The following is a 15912-nucleotide window of genomic DNA, read 5'->3' on the forward strand; positions in this document are numbered from 1 at the left end:
CAAGAAGCCGAGGCCAGGACCTGGGTGCTGAGCAACCCCCAGGCCACACTTCTGTCTACAGCTATGAGATGCACTCTGAATTCCCAGATGTTGTCTGATGCGTGGAAGATTTCAGCCACGGCAACCTATGACGTAATTTGGTTCTGTGGTGGTTGTTTTATGGGGGGTAATTAGGTTTATTTATTTATTTTTAATAGAGGTACTGGGATGGAGCCCAAGACCATCACGCAAGCTAAGCACACACTCTGCCACTGAGCTATACCCTCCCCACAACGTGACACTTTACATGGACAACACTCCCTTGGGCTCCATCGTAGCAGAGGCCTGCTCAGAGCCCTGCAGCTTACGGTCCACGGGGCCGGTTTCATCCCTGCTGTCCCAGAAAGTCGCACTACCCAAAAAAAGGCAAAGGGAAAGGACCCTGCTGCTATGAATTTGTTCACAGGGTGGACAAACTCATTACAAAGAGGCAAAGCCATCAGGGGAAATGCAAATTAAAACCACAGTGAGACACACCACACATCTATCACAAGGGCTAAAATAAAAAGTGGTGACAACAGCAAATGCTGGCAGGGACGCGGAGAAATTGGATCACTCTTACATAGCCAGTGGGAAGGTGGGACGGGGCAGCAATGTTTGGCAGTTTTTTGCAAAACTAAACAAGGAATCACCATGTAACCCAGCATTTGCATCCCTGGGTGTTTGTGCCAGAGAAATGAAGACTTAAGTTCACACGAAAACCTGTACAGGAATGTTCATTGCAGATATACTTGGGTCTTTTTTTGGGGGGAGGGCTTAAACTCTACATTATTCAGCATCGGGATTGCAATCTCTGCATTCTTTTATTTTTATTTTTTTTCTCTTGTTTTTAATTGACATAAAGTCAGTTTACAATGTTGTGTCAGAGCAGATATACTTGTAAAAGCCCTGAATTGGAAATAGTCCAGATGCCCTTCAACAGTAAAGCGGTCACACCATCTGTGACACAGCTCTGCTAGGGACACTGCTCAGCAGTGACAAGGAACAAACCATTGATACAGCAACTTAAACGCACCTCCAGGGAATTAGGCAGAGGGAAAAAAAAAAAAAACAGCCAATCATCTCCTAAGGTTACATACTGTAGGATTCCACTTATGTAACATTTTTGAAATGACAACATTTTATAAATGGAGAATAAATTAACGGTTGCCAGGGATTCGGGAGGGGGTGGGGCAGTGTCACTAATAGGAAAGCACCTCATGGTGAAGGAACGTTCAGTGTCTTCAACGAGGTGGTGGATTCAAGCATATACACGTACACGTGTGAAAAAATTGTATGAAACTAAACAGAAACACTAAGCACAAGTAAAACTGGGACAATCCGAGTAAGACGAGTAAATTGTACCCATGTCGGCTCCCCGGTTGTGGGATGACGCTGCGGCTGCAGGAGGCTCGTCACGGAGGGAACCTGGGTAAAGAGCGCACACTGCCCTCCTGTCTTACTCCTCCCACCACACCGACTGTGAATCTACGACTGTCTCTGTAAACACCGCAGCAAGAAAGAAGGGGAAAAAAGAAGCCAGCACAAGCTTCTTCTAGAAACCACATGTGCTGGAGAATCCTATGATCTTTGTCGGCACTCACAGAAATTATAAAACCCGACCGCTGGCCAACTAACCAACAGCGCCCACAAGGAAGATGATGAACGCAGCACATGTTTCATATTTAATAAATATAATGAAGATGCTCATGATTTTTTTAAGCTGAAATATGCAAAACGCAAACACTTTTCAAAAACTCCCATAGAGCTGAGAATCGCTTTGGCTAATGCATACAGATGGTTAACATTAGATGGGAAAACCAAAGGCAAACAGTACCCCTCTGCCCTCGACAAAGGCTAGAGGGAGGGCAGACCCCGTTCACATCTGTTCTTCTCCAGTGGGCAGAGCCGGAGTTCTCAGCGCCAGAGCCCGGTGCTGGCTCAAGGAGAGCACCGGGTCTCCAGGCCCATTTCTCCAAGGAACTATTTGCATCACGGACGGCGGAGCCCCCTGCAGGTGGCGGGAGCGCCCCCGCGGCATCCAGGCCACACCAGCATCCCCACCAGACGTGACCGGGCACCTCCCCAGAGGAGAGCGTCCCCCTGTACTCACTTATTCTGCATCATGTTCATGATCACCCAGTCGAAAGGGTAGACGTTCTTCCCAATGAGGTTCTTAAACATGATGAATGTTTCCATCAGGAAATCCTGAAATGCAAAAAAAAAAAAAAAAAAAAAAAAAAAAAGACCATTGAAATAGCCTACCCAGAAAAAGGTGAAGACCAACCCCCCAACCTGTGAATAATGACATTATAAATGACCTCATTTGTTTTTTTAGTTGAATGGAAACATACGAAAAAGTAATGAAGATGTACTTCGCAGGAGCTGTGTGTTACACTTCCTCCTTTCTGTTTGCCTGAGCACCTCCTGTCCCAGAGAACTTCTTCAAGGACATAATAAAAAATAATCTCTGGGCATGTCTCTCTAAGAGTCATACAGAGTAAATCCCCAGAGGTTACAGAAGTATATATGCATACTCTTCCTGCTTAAAGGAATACGTTTTTCCAAACACAACATGCAGGTTGTAACTATTTCTTCCATTTCCTCTACACACATTTTTCATTGCAAACAGGGCCTGTCAGGTTGATTCTATGGTATTATTACCCTTTCCTTTTCCTTATGTAATTTAACAAATGAAAGGCTCCAATAGGAACTCCTGACCATCTGCACCTATTCAGCTGTCCGTAAATCATTAGAGCATGTGGTCACGCTGCCAAACTCTTCTGTGTGGCAGCACTAAATCCATGGGCTCCCCAGTTATGCCTCTGCTGTCTGGTGGATGGCTCTCCGCATTTCACTAGTGGTGCCCTGATGCCCCATCCTGCTTCCACGCTGATCAGACTGGCCCTGGCATCAGGAAGGAGAAGCCATCTCCTGGTGGGGCCGCTCGGCGCCTGTCAGAACTAGAATTTCTTGAATTTGATGGCTTAGTGCTTGTTCTGAGCTACCCTGAACGAAGCAAGTGGTTACCCTGAAAAGCACACATCCCGGGGTTCCAAGAGGCACCACCCCTCAGGATGGGGTGGGAACAGGGCAGGCGACGAAGCATTCACACAGGCAAATGGGGCCGTGTTCAGAGTTGGTCCAATGAGCGGATGTTTCTCATTTATTTAATCTACTGAATTATAATGAGGTACAATGGCTGTGAAGACCAAGGTGGTGAACAGAATGGAAGCAGCCAAGAAAGAAATTCCCAGCACAAAGTTCTACCCAAGAACTTCTTGCAAAGAGACACGATTTCCATTACAGAGCAGCAATAAGCCGGTGTCCAAAGACGCGTTCTCTGCAACATTAACAGCAATGCCAGGTGCCAGGGAGCCACGTCTGTCACGTGAGATTATGTCTCGAGCCCCCTACCCTGAATAAGAACGTAAGCAGCAATCGTGATCACCTGTTTTATAACAGAGGCCTCCAGTGCAGGAGAGGTTAGGAGCCTGGGCAGAGTCAAGACGGAGAAGTCAGCCCCATGTCTTCCAAGCTCTGCCCACAGGAGCTCTGACCCCCAGGTTGTGTGAGGAGGGGTGCTCCAGGTGCCCCCTGACGCAAGAAACAGCTCCCCTCCCCACTTAAATGACTGAAATTCCTATTTCACTACTTAAGTTTCCCCACTTTGTCAAGAGTTTCACGTTTTAATGACCGGGTTGCCTACTTTGCGGCTGAGAGCCATAATTTAGTCACATCTCTATTTGCATGAAATTGCTGGCTTTCTTGCTGATCACTCCTCAAAGCCTAATAATTGAGAGACAGGGTCTGGTTTTTATTATTCTGGAAGAGAAGCATATTTTCCTAACTCCATTTCTTTTTTTTCTCTAGGAAACACAGTCCCATTCTTCATTAGTATGGCTCAGCTGTTGAATTTTGGTACTCTGCTGATCAAACAAAACGCTGCAGATTGTGGGAGATGAGGTTTTGCAAGGCTTCCCTGTCGGTCTGCATAATTCACCAGCCATGGCGGCGGTCCCCACCACTGCCTTTGCCTAGAACGGCTGATGAGACTGAACTGACGACTGCACAGCTACCTCCAAGTCGACGAGGGGAGGTGGAGGATTAATATGGGATAATTTGTGAAAATTCCATCATTTAAATCAATTCATTCTGGTTGCATTTTTTAGTTTGATTATTCACAGGATGCTCCATACAATAAGTGGACAGCCCTAACCGCAGCCATTAATGTCTTCCATAGGCACAACCTTAGTTTATAAACCCGTCTGCTTCTGTCCATCCCTAGCCCCACTTACTTGGGTAACTGGTCATCCTTTTTCACCTGGACTATGGGAGGGGAATCCTAGCCCACTTACCTATGTCCATTCTTGTCCCTCTTGGTCCCCACGCTTCACTTAGAGTGAACTTTTCAAATTACAAATCTGATCAAACTATCAACACTTCAAACTCCCACTGAACTCATGTCCCCAGGGGCTTCCCAAAGTCTTAGATTAAAGCCAGAGTCTTGATTCTCAGAAGTAGGAAGTCACCATTCTGGAGTAACTATTTCAGACAAGGATCATCAATAGATGCTAAACTTATCAGATGAAAGATTTCCATAGGACCTTTGCCAGCGTTCTGTGGATGCCAAAATATCACCTAATGATTACCTAATAATTGCAAAGGGGCATGTATCTTCACCATAGGGGGCTCTGGCAGAAACTCCCTTTTAACCACGTGATCAAACCTAGCATCATCGGTAGCAGTCAGCCTGGCATTTCCAGCCTCCCCACAGATACAACAGGAAATACGTAACACTAACTTCTATTTCACTTGCCAAAAGGGTGAACTTGAACTTTAGATCAAGCTTTCAGTTTGCAGGACGTAAGCCTTCGCAGAAACAAATCTGCATCCAAGGCAGCACTCAAAAATTCCAGAACTGGGGACAGTCTGGCTTTCTCTCTTCAAAATAAATAAATTAATAAATAACAAAGTAAATTGAAATGAAGTGAAATAAAATAAAATAAGCAATGCCATGAAAGGAAAGAAAAAAACAGGGTGATAAACTTATTGTAGGAAAAAAAATAGATGAAAGAGAAACAGCCAAATATAATGGGTGAATCTGGACTGGCTGCAGACTTGAGAACGCCCACAGCAAGGACAACAGGCTAGGGAGAACTGAGGAGAAATTTGGATACAGATGTTGTGAAGAAATGGTTACGTTCTGGAAGGACCATCAGGCCACTGGACATCGTCTTCGTTCTTGAGAGAGATTTGATAAACCACTTCCATAGGTCTCGTGTACTTACAGGATTTGGCTACAGAGAAGGAGATACATGGAGATACGCAGAGGAGGCGAATACGACAAAGCGCCTGCAACTGCTGAATTCAGATGACAAGAACAATGGCTTTCACTGCACTGTGCTCTCCACCTTTCTGTATGTTTGAAGTTTTTCATGATAAACAGACGAAAGAGTACAACCGAGATGGGAGAGTCAACTTGAGACCAGCAGACTGTACCCCTGGTTTTGATAGTGTCCTATAGTTTTTGCAAGATGCCGTTGGGAGAAGCGGGGTGAAGCACTCGCAGACGCTCTGTGGTACTTTTTACAGCTGCATGTGACTATAATTATCTCAAAATAAAAAGTTTACTCAAAAAATAAATGCTTTCAAATAATTTTAAAACAGGGGGAACATAGTAAATAGATGACATAGGATTTGAAACCAAACAAGCAGAAAAACACAAAGCCTCTTAGCATGACCCACGGGCTCCTGTGCGGTTTGATGCCCCAGCACGACTCCGGGCCCACCTCACCCCCCATACACTCGGGCCCCGGGCACAGACTCCTGCACACGCTGCTCCCTCACCTACAGTGCGCTTTCTTCTGTTCCTCAATCTTCCACAATCCTCTCCTTTGCAAAGAAGGCTTCCTGAGCACCTGACTCAGCCAGCCTGGCTGCTATACAAGGACCATCCTTCTGGACCATGGCTAACCTGGGTTATCTGATGGACTCCCTGACTACCTGTAATAATCTCCACTAGCCTGGGGCCCACAAGAGCAGAACCTGTCCGCTGTCACTTCCTCCACCTTGTTAACATGAAGTTGGTCTTCAGTACATTGCTATTCAATGAATTCAGTATAAAAGGATTCTGCACCCTAGACTCATCCAGTGTACAGAGTCTTTTTATAAAGTTTCATTTACAGGGAATGGCCACAAGAAATAAAGAAACAGATGCTCATTTCCATCACACAGATGATTAGATAAAGATGTGGGGGGTGTGTGTGTGTACACATATATATGTATATATACAATGGATTACTATTCAGCCATAAAAAAGAATAAAATAATTCCATTTGCAGCAACATGGATGGACCTGGAGATTGTCATTCTAAGTAAAGTAAGACAGAAAGAGAAAGAAAAATACCATATGATATCACTTATATGTGGAATCTTAAAAAAGAAAAAAAAAGACACAAATGAACTTTTTTACAAAACAGAAATATATTCACAGACATAGAGAATAAACTTACAGTTACCAGGGAGTAAACGGAGTGGGAAGGGATAAATTGGGAGTTCGAAATTTAAGGATACACACTACTACATAGAAAATAGATAAACAGCAAGTTTCTACTGTAGAGCACAGGGAACTGTATTCAATGTCTTGTAGTAACTGAAAATGAAAAAGAAAATGAAAAGGAATATATTGTGCTGTATGCCAAAAACTGTTTCCTTGTTTATCTATTTTCTATATAGTTGTGTGTATCTGTTAATCCTAAACTCCCAATTACCCCTCCCCTCCAGCCCTTAACCCTTTGGTAACCAAAGTTTGTTTTCTACAGTCCATGAGTCTGTTTGTGGTTTGTAGGCAGTAATCATGAGGGGACGAGAGTACGAATGCAGGGTGTCATTCTCTTTCTTTTCTGGTCTTTCCACCTCATGTTGTGTTCCACCCTCTCACTGTCTTGGGGTCCAAGGGCCATGTGAGAGACTGCACAAGTGACAGCTCTGAGGCATGTGACTTTGGTGTTGACAATAGCTGTGATTTTACATCGGAATGACTCATCCAACTTTCAAAAAAGGGCTAAATTTGAAAACCTGAGGTAGCACTTCATACGAGGAAGCAGTCTTGAGAAAATGAACTAGGCTCTTTTCATATCGCATTACTAATTATCCCCCAATTATTTAACACGAAATGATCTTTTATTTTTGTGAGCGGTTTTCAGAGCAGAAAAACAGTCAGTCTCCGAGTGGAAGTTAATAGATAGGGACACACTTTACAAAGGTTCCGACAGATGAACAACAATAAAAAGGGTTTACCATCCTTGTAGTATGAATTCGTGATACTCAAACCACAAATGCCGTTTTATCACGGAAATCAAATCGTCTGCAAATAGCTGATGCTCTGAACTACCGTGTCTAAGGAAACAACGTCCCTGGGGAAATCAGGACCACGACACGTACCGAGTAGCTGGTGGCCGCTCTGTGCACAGAGAGAGGGCACACACTTGGAATCCAGCAAACGACGGTCATTTTCAAACACCATTTTGTATAATCACTTTTCACGACACACTGAAGCTCCCTATCAACAGCACCACTTAGCAACTGAAACACTTTTAACAGTTTTCAGGTGTCATAGGATTTGGATCATGTGACTGTTCTGATAAAGGGCAAATTATGAACTGGGGTCTTAATGTGTTCAGCATGGCTAATGCTTCTCACTCAGAAAACTTTATTATTCAGCCTGACCTGTGGTCCAAGAAATTGTTCACGTGGGTTCAGCTACACTTATGCTTCCACTGATCAAGACAGGGTGGAGGGATACATGCAGCCTGAAGTGTTTCACATCTCAAATCTGATTTTATGAAGCCATGATCACTGAAGACTCACAGGACAGAAATGTGGTACATATGACACTGGTCAGTATACCCCTAGGTTAAACTGCTCGTTAATATTAAAAATTAAAACTAAACACACAGACACACAAACACATACACATTCCTGCTCCTTGACTTTTATTTGAGGAAAACTGCTGTTTCTTAAAGCATAGATTTTTGTCTCCTTAGAAATTTAAATACATATATTCATTATTATTTATTGTAGTACTGTATATAGAAATTTAAGTATGTACACCTGCACACCTATATATAGTAACAATTAATAAGGTATTTTTTTTAATTAGAATTAATCCTTTTGTAGAAAGTATTAAATGCATTGTCCTCTTCCCATCCCTTAATAAGACAGATGTCACTGCAACCAACCTTGTCCTACAAACACCAGTAGAACTTGCTGTCGTCTGTGAGATCCAGGGGCCTTAGAAATGGAATCTGTGCTCCCAGACACCAGAGTCGAGGTGAACCTCTCCTCGGGGACCCTGCGGACACATTTTGGTCGATGCTTTGCAGGGGACATGTCCGGTGGTCAGGGACGTAGCCCCTAAGCGATAAATCCACCTCTATCGTACTTTTCCTAATTAAGCTCCATCACAGTTGTACTGAGGGGGACTAGAGAACTATTTCGAGAAAAGCTAATGAGCTTCCATGATTAGAGCTAATTAATAACAGAGCACGACTTAAGGCTGAAAATGCTCTCTGGCTTCTGCTATTGAAAGTCAATCAATAAATGTACTGGAGTTATGGTAACATCTCCACATTTTCCATGACTCCAAAGCATGGGAGAGAAAAGAACGGAAGTTCTCTGGCCTGACACCCTGAGTCGCTCCCCAGGTCGGCATGAGGAGCCCGTGTGCACGCCAGGACCCTTGTCTTCCTACAAACACACCTTTAGTTAGACCGTCCGAGGTGGCTTGTGAAGTCAGGTGCAGGCAAGTACAAAATCATATTTTAAACAGAAATATTTACATCAGTGTCTTTTCAAAAAGGCTGGCCTCGACACACGGTTATATGAAAGTCAAAGTTACACTCACCACCACGTCTGTCCTCATCTTCCCGAAAGTCTTGATTAAATGGGCGTAATGATAATCTTCCATTTGCCGTAAAATAGCTGTCATACAGGCCACAAAGTTCCCCTGGAAACAAATCAGAAGGCTCGGTTAGACGAGGGAGAGCGACACTCACGGAAGAAGGAGACGTAAACCGAGCCTGGGCTCAAAGCCTGTCAGGGAGAAGCCAGGAGCGTGGCTGGCCGGCTAAGGACCGGGCACTCCAGCCTCACCACCTTCTGCTACCAGTCCTTCTCTCTAACTACATCCAGCGCTGCCTGATAGATGGCTGTCCAGTCCGGAGAAAACAAGTTCTAAATATTTTTGCATTAAATATGCAAAAATGCAAGACAGGCTTGAAATCACCGCCACTTGCGTTTTGTGCTCTCTGCAAAGTCGCTGCCCTCACTATCAGACGCAATGCGTGTGCAGCCCCTCCTCTTGGGCTGTGGCAAAGAGAGGGCTTTTATTTCTCAAAATCTGCCTGTGTCCCCCTTGACCAATTTGAAGGCAGTCACCACCAACTCCACAATGAGTTATGGTCCAGTTCTCCTCCAGGAGGAGAATGTGAGGAGGAGGGCGGCCTCATCAGAATGTAAAGCGGGAGAGACGGGACTTCTCCTTCCAGGCAGAGCCGGGAGGAAAGCAAACGAAGGAGGGAAAAGAAACCAAACCAAATCAATACACTGGAGAAAGTAAGGGGCCAGGGCATTTAGCAACAGAAGCAGCCAGGGTGCGCGTGGCTGCAGGTGTGGACGGGTTTGCGTGCACAAGTCTGTGCACGTGTGTGTGTGTGTCTGTGTGGGGGCCAAGGGGGATTTGGTCCGGCGGGTAGTCAGGCGGTTAAACAATCCTGTTGCTGTTAACTGCCATGTATCACTTCTGAGGTTCATGGCTAACAACGTCCTAAAAGCCTTTCTTGCTTTTAAATAATTTTCCCCTAAATTAATGACATTTCAAAAAACGTGGCACATTATCCTTTCTCCCACTAAACCAGTACAAGTCTGGCAAAATTATAGGAGGAGACATACTTTGAGACATGTCCCTAATTCTGCCTTATTAAATGAGTTCACAAATTGCATTCTTTCACTAACTCTCCTTTTACAAGCAATATATTTGAACGCCTAAGTGTCTCTTGTATTAATTTCAAATGTACTCTCTAAAGTGAAATGCTAAAGTCCAGTTTTTTTCTGATCCATTTTATAGCTGTAATATACATGTATGCTTCCAGATGAGTCCCCAGAGGGTACATTACGTGAGTTGAACAAATACATTAATGATAATATGGTATCTTCCGTTTGCCCAGAGACGTACATTATTTGAGAATGATAATAATTACTGAGATTTAGATTCCAAGTTGGTATTCAGGGAAAGAGCTAAGTAATGCTGGTTTTACACTGAAAGAAGGATCTGTAAAATGGCAAAATGCCTATTCATGAACATGAATTTTTAAAATTTGTAAATATTTGGCATCCTCTTGAGTTCAAGAGGAGCTACATTTGTATCTTCTTTACACTTCATGAGATGCCATCTTTTGGATAACGGTCTTCACAATGTTACATGTTGATAGATTACAATGTGTCAGGCACTACGCAGATTACAATGTGTCAGGCACTGTGCTGCAGCCATTGGAATCATGGCTCCATTCCATCACACCACAGATTCTCTTCTTGTCCCATTTTATAGGCAGTAAAACTGAGGCTGAGAGCTGTTTCCCTCTCAGTGAGTATATCAAAAACCAGCTGTGAACTCAGCACACCGGCTACAAGTTGGATGCTTACCAGTGGAGCTAATTTTCCTCTTTTTTTTTTTTTTTTTTTTTTTGGTATATCGAAGTATAGTTAGTTTACAATATTGTGTCAATTTCTGGTTTCCAGCATAATACTTCAGTCATATATGAAAAAACATATATTCATTTTCATATTCTTTTTCACCATAGATTCATTTTTCATATTCATATACTTTTCTACCAAGATATTGAATATAGTTCCCAACATTCCTCTTATCTTTTTAATTCTTTTTCCAAGAAATCTGAGGTCCCTGCCAATGGCCAACATGAGGCAGAGACTCCCTTTCCTGTACGTCTGTGGTCATCAGAGAACGCTGGGAAGAAAATACAGAAATGTAAAGATGGCCATAGACAAGGCCCCACTGTCTGCCCTGTGCGGGACTTTCCCTGCTAGACAAGGCACTTTTCTAGAGCAGGAGAAGGCCTCTGTCGGTCCAGGTGCACCTGGCAGGAGCTCGTATTCATTTTCTGCAGGTTAAAAGAGTAAAAGAATAGGGCCTGACACGGTAGAATCACCGAAATCAAAGTCAGCTACATAGAATTAGAAGCAATAAACCTATGTACTGTCCTAAAAATGCTAAGCTGAAAGAAGAAAGAAAAGAAGACCCCAGAGCAGTCTTGAAAATGCAAAGGGCATGAGCACTGAGTAATATTAATGAAAAAAAAAGAAAAAAAAACTAGTTCATCAGGAGTCCAGCCAGACACTCAAACAGGTGACGTGGACATACTCAATTTAGAGAGCAGAATGCCATATAATGCTGAAAAATTCATGCAAGGCAAAGGCTAGGGGAACTGACACGATGTAGAAAATGAAAAACTGAAGAGAACAGAGCAATTTCCATAAAGCAAGTCTTGGGAATTCTTCAGTGGCGGGTCAGGAGGCCTGCTTGTGGAAGGGGACCGTCACAGAGAGAGAAACTAAATCTTAACAGCGATGAGAAGTGACTGGAGTAGCTGGAGAAGGAGATCAAGGGAGGTCACCATCACGAGTCAGAGGTCAAAAGGCCAGGAGGTGCAAATGAGCTCTTTACTTAACCTAAGGAAGTGTTCCAGAAGCACAGTGTACTGTTCAGCCTTTCCTTTCTTAGAGGAACCAAGTCTTGCTACTTTGGTCCTTTCCTAAGCTGAAGCTGTGGACCTCACTCCCAGAGAGTTAACACGCCTGTCAGATTTTACAGAAATGCCCCTCCCTTTCCTTCGGGATGGAGTCCCATCCATGGGGCCAGTATCTTTAGAGAAGAAAGTGGCGGACACCATGGAGCGAGACTGCTCTCCGCGGAACCCTGCAGGGCAGGCTGGTGGATTCTGAGGGCAGATGCAGTAGGTGTGGAGAAGCTGCATTTGAAACCAGCAATATACTAGAAACAGGCACGGGGTAGAACGGCAAAAAGAAACTTATTCTGTAGGCTCAGAATAAAATCACTCTTCTGTGCTTTTCAGTTGATTTATTTGAAATGCATTTAGAAGTCATGGGAAGCTTTTATCTTACACAGTGGGTAGGCTGGCAGTAGGCTGGGGATGATTGTGCAGAACTCCTCCTGGAACCTGAGCCTGGGGACCGGGTTCCAGCCCCAGTGGCTGGGTAAAAATGAGTAAATAAATAAAAATAAGACATATTCCTTATGGCTTCAAAGCCATGCAAAAGAGGAGCAGAGAAGTCAGGAGGCAGTTGCAGAAAATTTAAAAACCAGGACACGGAAGGCCTCATAAACAAAAAAAAATGTGAACTTCATTAGTAATCAAAGATGAAAATGGTATATCATTATTTGCCTGCCAAAATAGCAGAAGAGTATTTAAGTGGTGATAATGGTAGCAAGGACGCAGGGGATGAGCACTCTTACACGCCGCTTGTGGGAGCACAAATTGCTATAACCTTTTTAAAAAGCGATTTGGCAACAGGTCTGAAAAGTCTTGGGAGAAAAATACTCATCTCCTCAGGATAATTCGACTTCTAGCAATGCACCTAAGGCAGTCATTCAGCACGAGAAATGTTAAGCCCAAAGATGTCTGTTGCATCCCTGAAAACATTTGAATGTCCAACAGCTGGAAACCGTATAAGCCATATGGTATTTTGTAGGATTCCGAGATACGATGCAGGACGCCCAGTTCGATTTGAAACTTAGATAAATATGCCCCAAATATTATCTTGGAAATGTTGCATGAGCCAGTCCTACACTAAGAAAATCATGTGTTGTTTATTGCAAGTTCAAATTGAACTGAGGGTCCCATATTTTTATTTGCTAAACTACACGGCTGCACCATAGGGGCAATGATTAAATATTATGCAACCTTTAAACATTAATCTTGAAAAGAGGAAACACTTTAAGAGCACGAGAAAATGTTCACAGATGAAAAGCAGAGCTAAGTACGGTACATATTTCACCAAAATCAAGAATACAGCACAGGAAGTAAAATAAATAAAAAGAAGAAACAACTAGAAGAAAAGATACGAGAGAGTCACTGGAGTGGGAGAATGACCCCAGGTTACTTTTATAAACAGGAAACAGACTAGTATTTTAAAAGGTGGTCCTGAGAGAAAAAGATGAGTTCTCCTTTTCCTGTCCCTGTCCTGAGTCCCCACTTCCCACGCCCTTATCCTCAAAACTCTCCTTCATGGGGCTTCCTGGTCCATGTGGACCAGGTCACTGTTCTCATGGCTCCTCCAGCCCAGGACTGACCTTGCCTCTGAGCCCTCCAAGAACTACCCCCCACTCCCCAGTCTGACATCTGCGTGGGACCCCAGTGCTCTGGGCAGGTGGGTGGGTAGAACGGAGGACAGGTAGACTGGAGCACTGGTGGTGGCACAGGGGACACAGGCAAGTGAATATAAGATGTCACTATAGAATACGTAGACCAAAGGGTCGAAAAAAAAAAAAAAAGAAAAAGAAAAAGAACAGATTTTGGAGAATGGGAACATAGGATGAGTCCTTTTAAACGGTATCTTTTGTCCTCTTTGCCCAGTTCAAGGTCTAAGAATGAGCACATGAACGAGAAGGACAAAGTCCAAGGTTTTTAATTCACGGTCCTGAGTTGTGAAGATGCACCTCCTTTACATAATAAAGTCAGACTGAGCCCTTTGACTTGAACAGTAAAGTATGAAACGGCTCTTTGTAGTTCTGTCAACCAGTCTAGAATGCTTCCTAGGACCCTGGGGCTCACATTTTGCATGGGGCACGCGGGCTGGGCAGAAACTTTAACGCTCTTCCAAGTGCTCAAAACACCCAGGGATTTTGGAGCAGGTCCACATGAAAAAGCCGTTGGAGCTGCAGACAGAGCCCCAAGAACACGGAGTCTGGAGGGTGGGCACCAGGTCTGAATAGGAGGAAAATTCCATTTATGAACTAGGGATTCCACTTCATGATGGCCAGTGATGACTTGTGAAAGTTCTAAACATGCTTTCACACAGGCAAGCACTCTGAAGAGGAACAATCATTTGTATGTTTCATTTCAAATATATCGATGAAAACAAACCTGATTCATAATCATCAATAAAAATGAAAGAAAAAGTGGGGGGAGGGTATAGCTCAGTGGTAGAGCGTGTGCTTAGCATGCACAAGGTCCTGGGTTCAATCCCCAGTACTTCCATTAGAATAAATAAATAAATAAACTTTATCCCTCCCCATTTTTTTTTATTACAGAGAAAGTAATCTTCCAGTGATATTGCTAAATGAATCGTAGTGAAGGTGGGAAGATTTATGACTTGGTGGATACTGAATGACTTTCATTTTGGTGGACATTCCAGCCAAAGAATCGATGCTGTATGGCAACATTATGAAGACAAGAATATAGAGAAAGGGGATGTAGCTGAGAGTCGAACCCTCTATTTCAGAGGCAGATGTGGCATGAAATAAACCCCTGTATGGATAAGCTCTTGGACAGGTAAGATGCAAGCCCCTGAGAGCACCAAGGCTTTTTGTTTTCGAGAAGGAACGCCAATGGTGAAATGTTTAAAGATCCCATTGGCTATGAGGAAATTTAAAAGAGAAAAATAGGGAATCTAAAAAGATAACAGAAGGAATATCTCAAAATGTCATTAATTGGCCCATAGTTTTCTCCAAAGTTTCTGCAGAGATGATGTTTGTGAAAATATACTTAGGGGCTTCTACACAGCAAATGAAAAACAATTCAAAACATGCACTCATCTGTTTCCTCACTGAAAATTGACAATAAAGAACATTTTTTAAGTCCACAAACCTACAAAGACCAAGAGAATGAAAAGAGACACAGCTGCAGACGTGACAATTCTGGAAGGTGGCAAGTGCATGCAGGGCTGGCTGCCCGCTGCTCCAGAGGAAGGAAGGGGGTGAGTAGCTACCAGGACTCCTGTTGATTCTGGGCACAGAATCCTAGGAAGGGTCAGAAACTGGACATGCCAGGGACTCAGAAAGGGAGGCACATGTGAGTTGGAAGTCAAGAGCACTGATGTCTTTAAAATGTGAGCAATATGCCCAGTCCCAGCATGTCCACCAAAAGGAACCTGCTCACTCCCGGCTGGGGACCATGTGTTTATCGTCTGGACAAAGCAGAAGAGACAGCGTGGCCAGAGTCTGGCTGAAACTATCCAGTGATTAGAAACCAATCACTGCAAATTCTCTACTCTCCGCTCTGATCAGTTCCCAGGAAAGCAGCAAGGAATTTTCAACTAAGCCCTTCCTTCTGCCAGGCTTCGTCCTAAACTAAACTGAAACAGGAGGCTGAAAAAATCCTCTTTGGAGAAACTGACCAGCCCAAGAGCATAATCCACTAACCTCCCATCGAGATTCTGACAGTGTGAAAAGCTCAACTCACATGGGCTTGCCATGCAGTGAAGCCCACCAGCCTCCAAGCTCCATGCACACATGGCAAACAGAGGGTCAGATCAAGACCGCAGCACCTCATGAGTGAAGTCAACCAAGCATTGATAAAGGAGACCAGAACAAACAAAAACAGAAGCCAGAGGAATGGAAGAATATTTAGAAAATATAAGAGCATTCAAAGAGCTATCATTATGACCCTCAGGTAGACACGAGATTATATTCCTAAAACAAGAACATAATGTTATGAAAAGAAATAAGGAACAAAGACAAAGGAAGGTTTTTGGAATATTTAAGCTGTATAAACAGAAATAAACATTTTAATAGAAGTGTTGGGATATAAAACTAATGAAATCCTCCAGGAAGTAGAATAAGAAGGCACACACAGG

General features: G+C 43.6%; 1 protein-coding gene across 1 annotated transcript in view; it reads right to left on the reverse strand.

Annotated features, from left to right (window-relative positions):
* Window positions 1-15912, reverse strand: part of DOCK1 (dedicator of cytokinesis 1) — a 484302-nt gene that overhangs the window by 172594 nt on the left and 295796 nt on the right. Inside the window, 2 exon segments of the mRNA XM_032490663.1 lie at window positions 2132-2226; window positions 8927-9028. Of these exon segments, the coding sequence (XP_032346554.1) occupies window positions 2132-2226; window positions 8927-9028 (197 nt within the window).

The sequence above is a fragment of the Camelus ferus genome, chromosome 11, assembly GCF_009834535.1.
Source record: "Camelus ferus isolate YT-003-E chromosome 11, BCGSAC_Cfer_1.0, whole genome shotgun sequence".
In the NCBI taxonomy this organism is placed as follows: Eukaryota; Metazoa; Chordata; class Mammalia; order Artiodactyla; family Camelidae; genus Camelus; species Camelus ferus.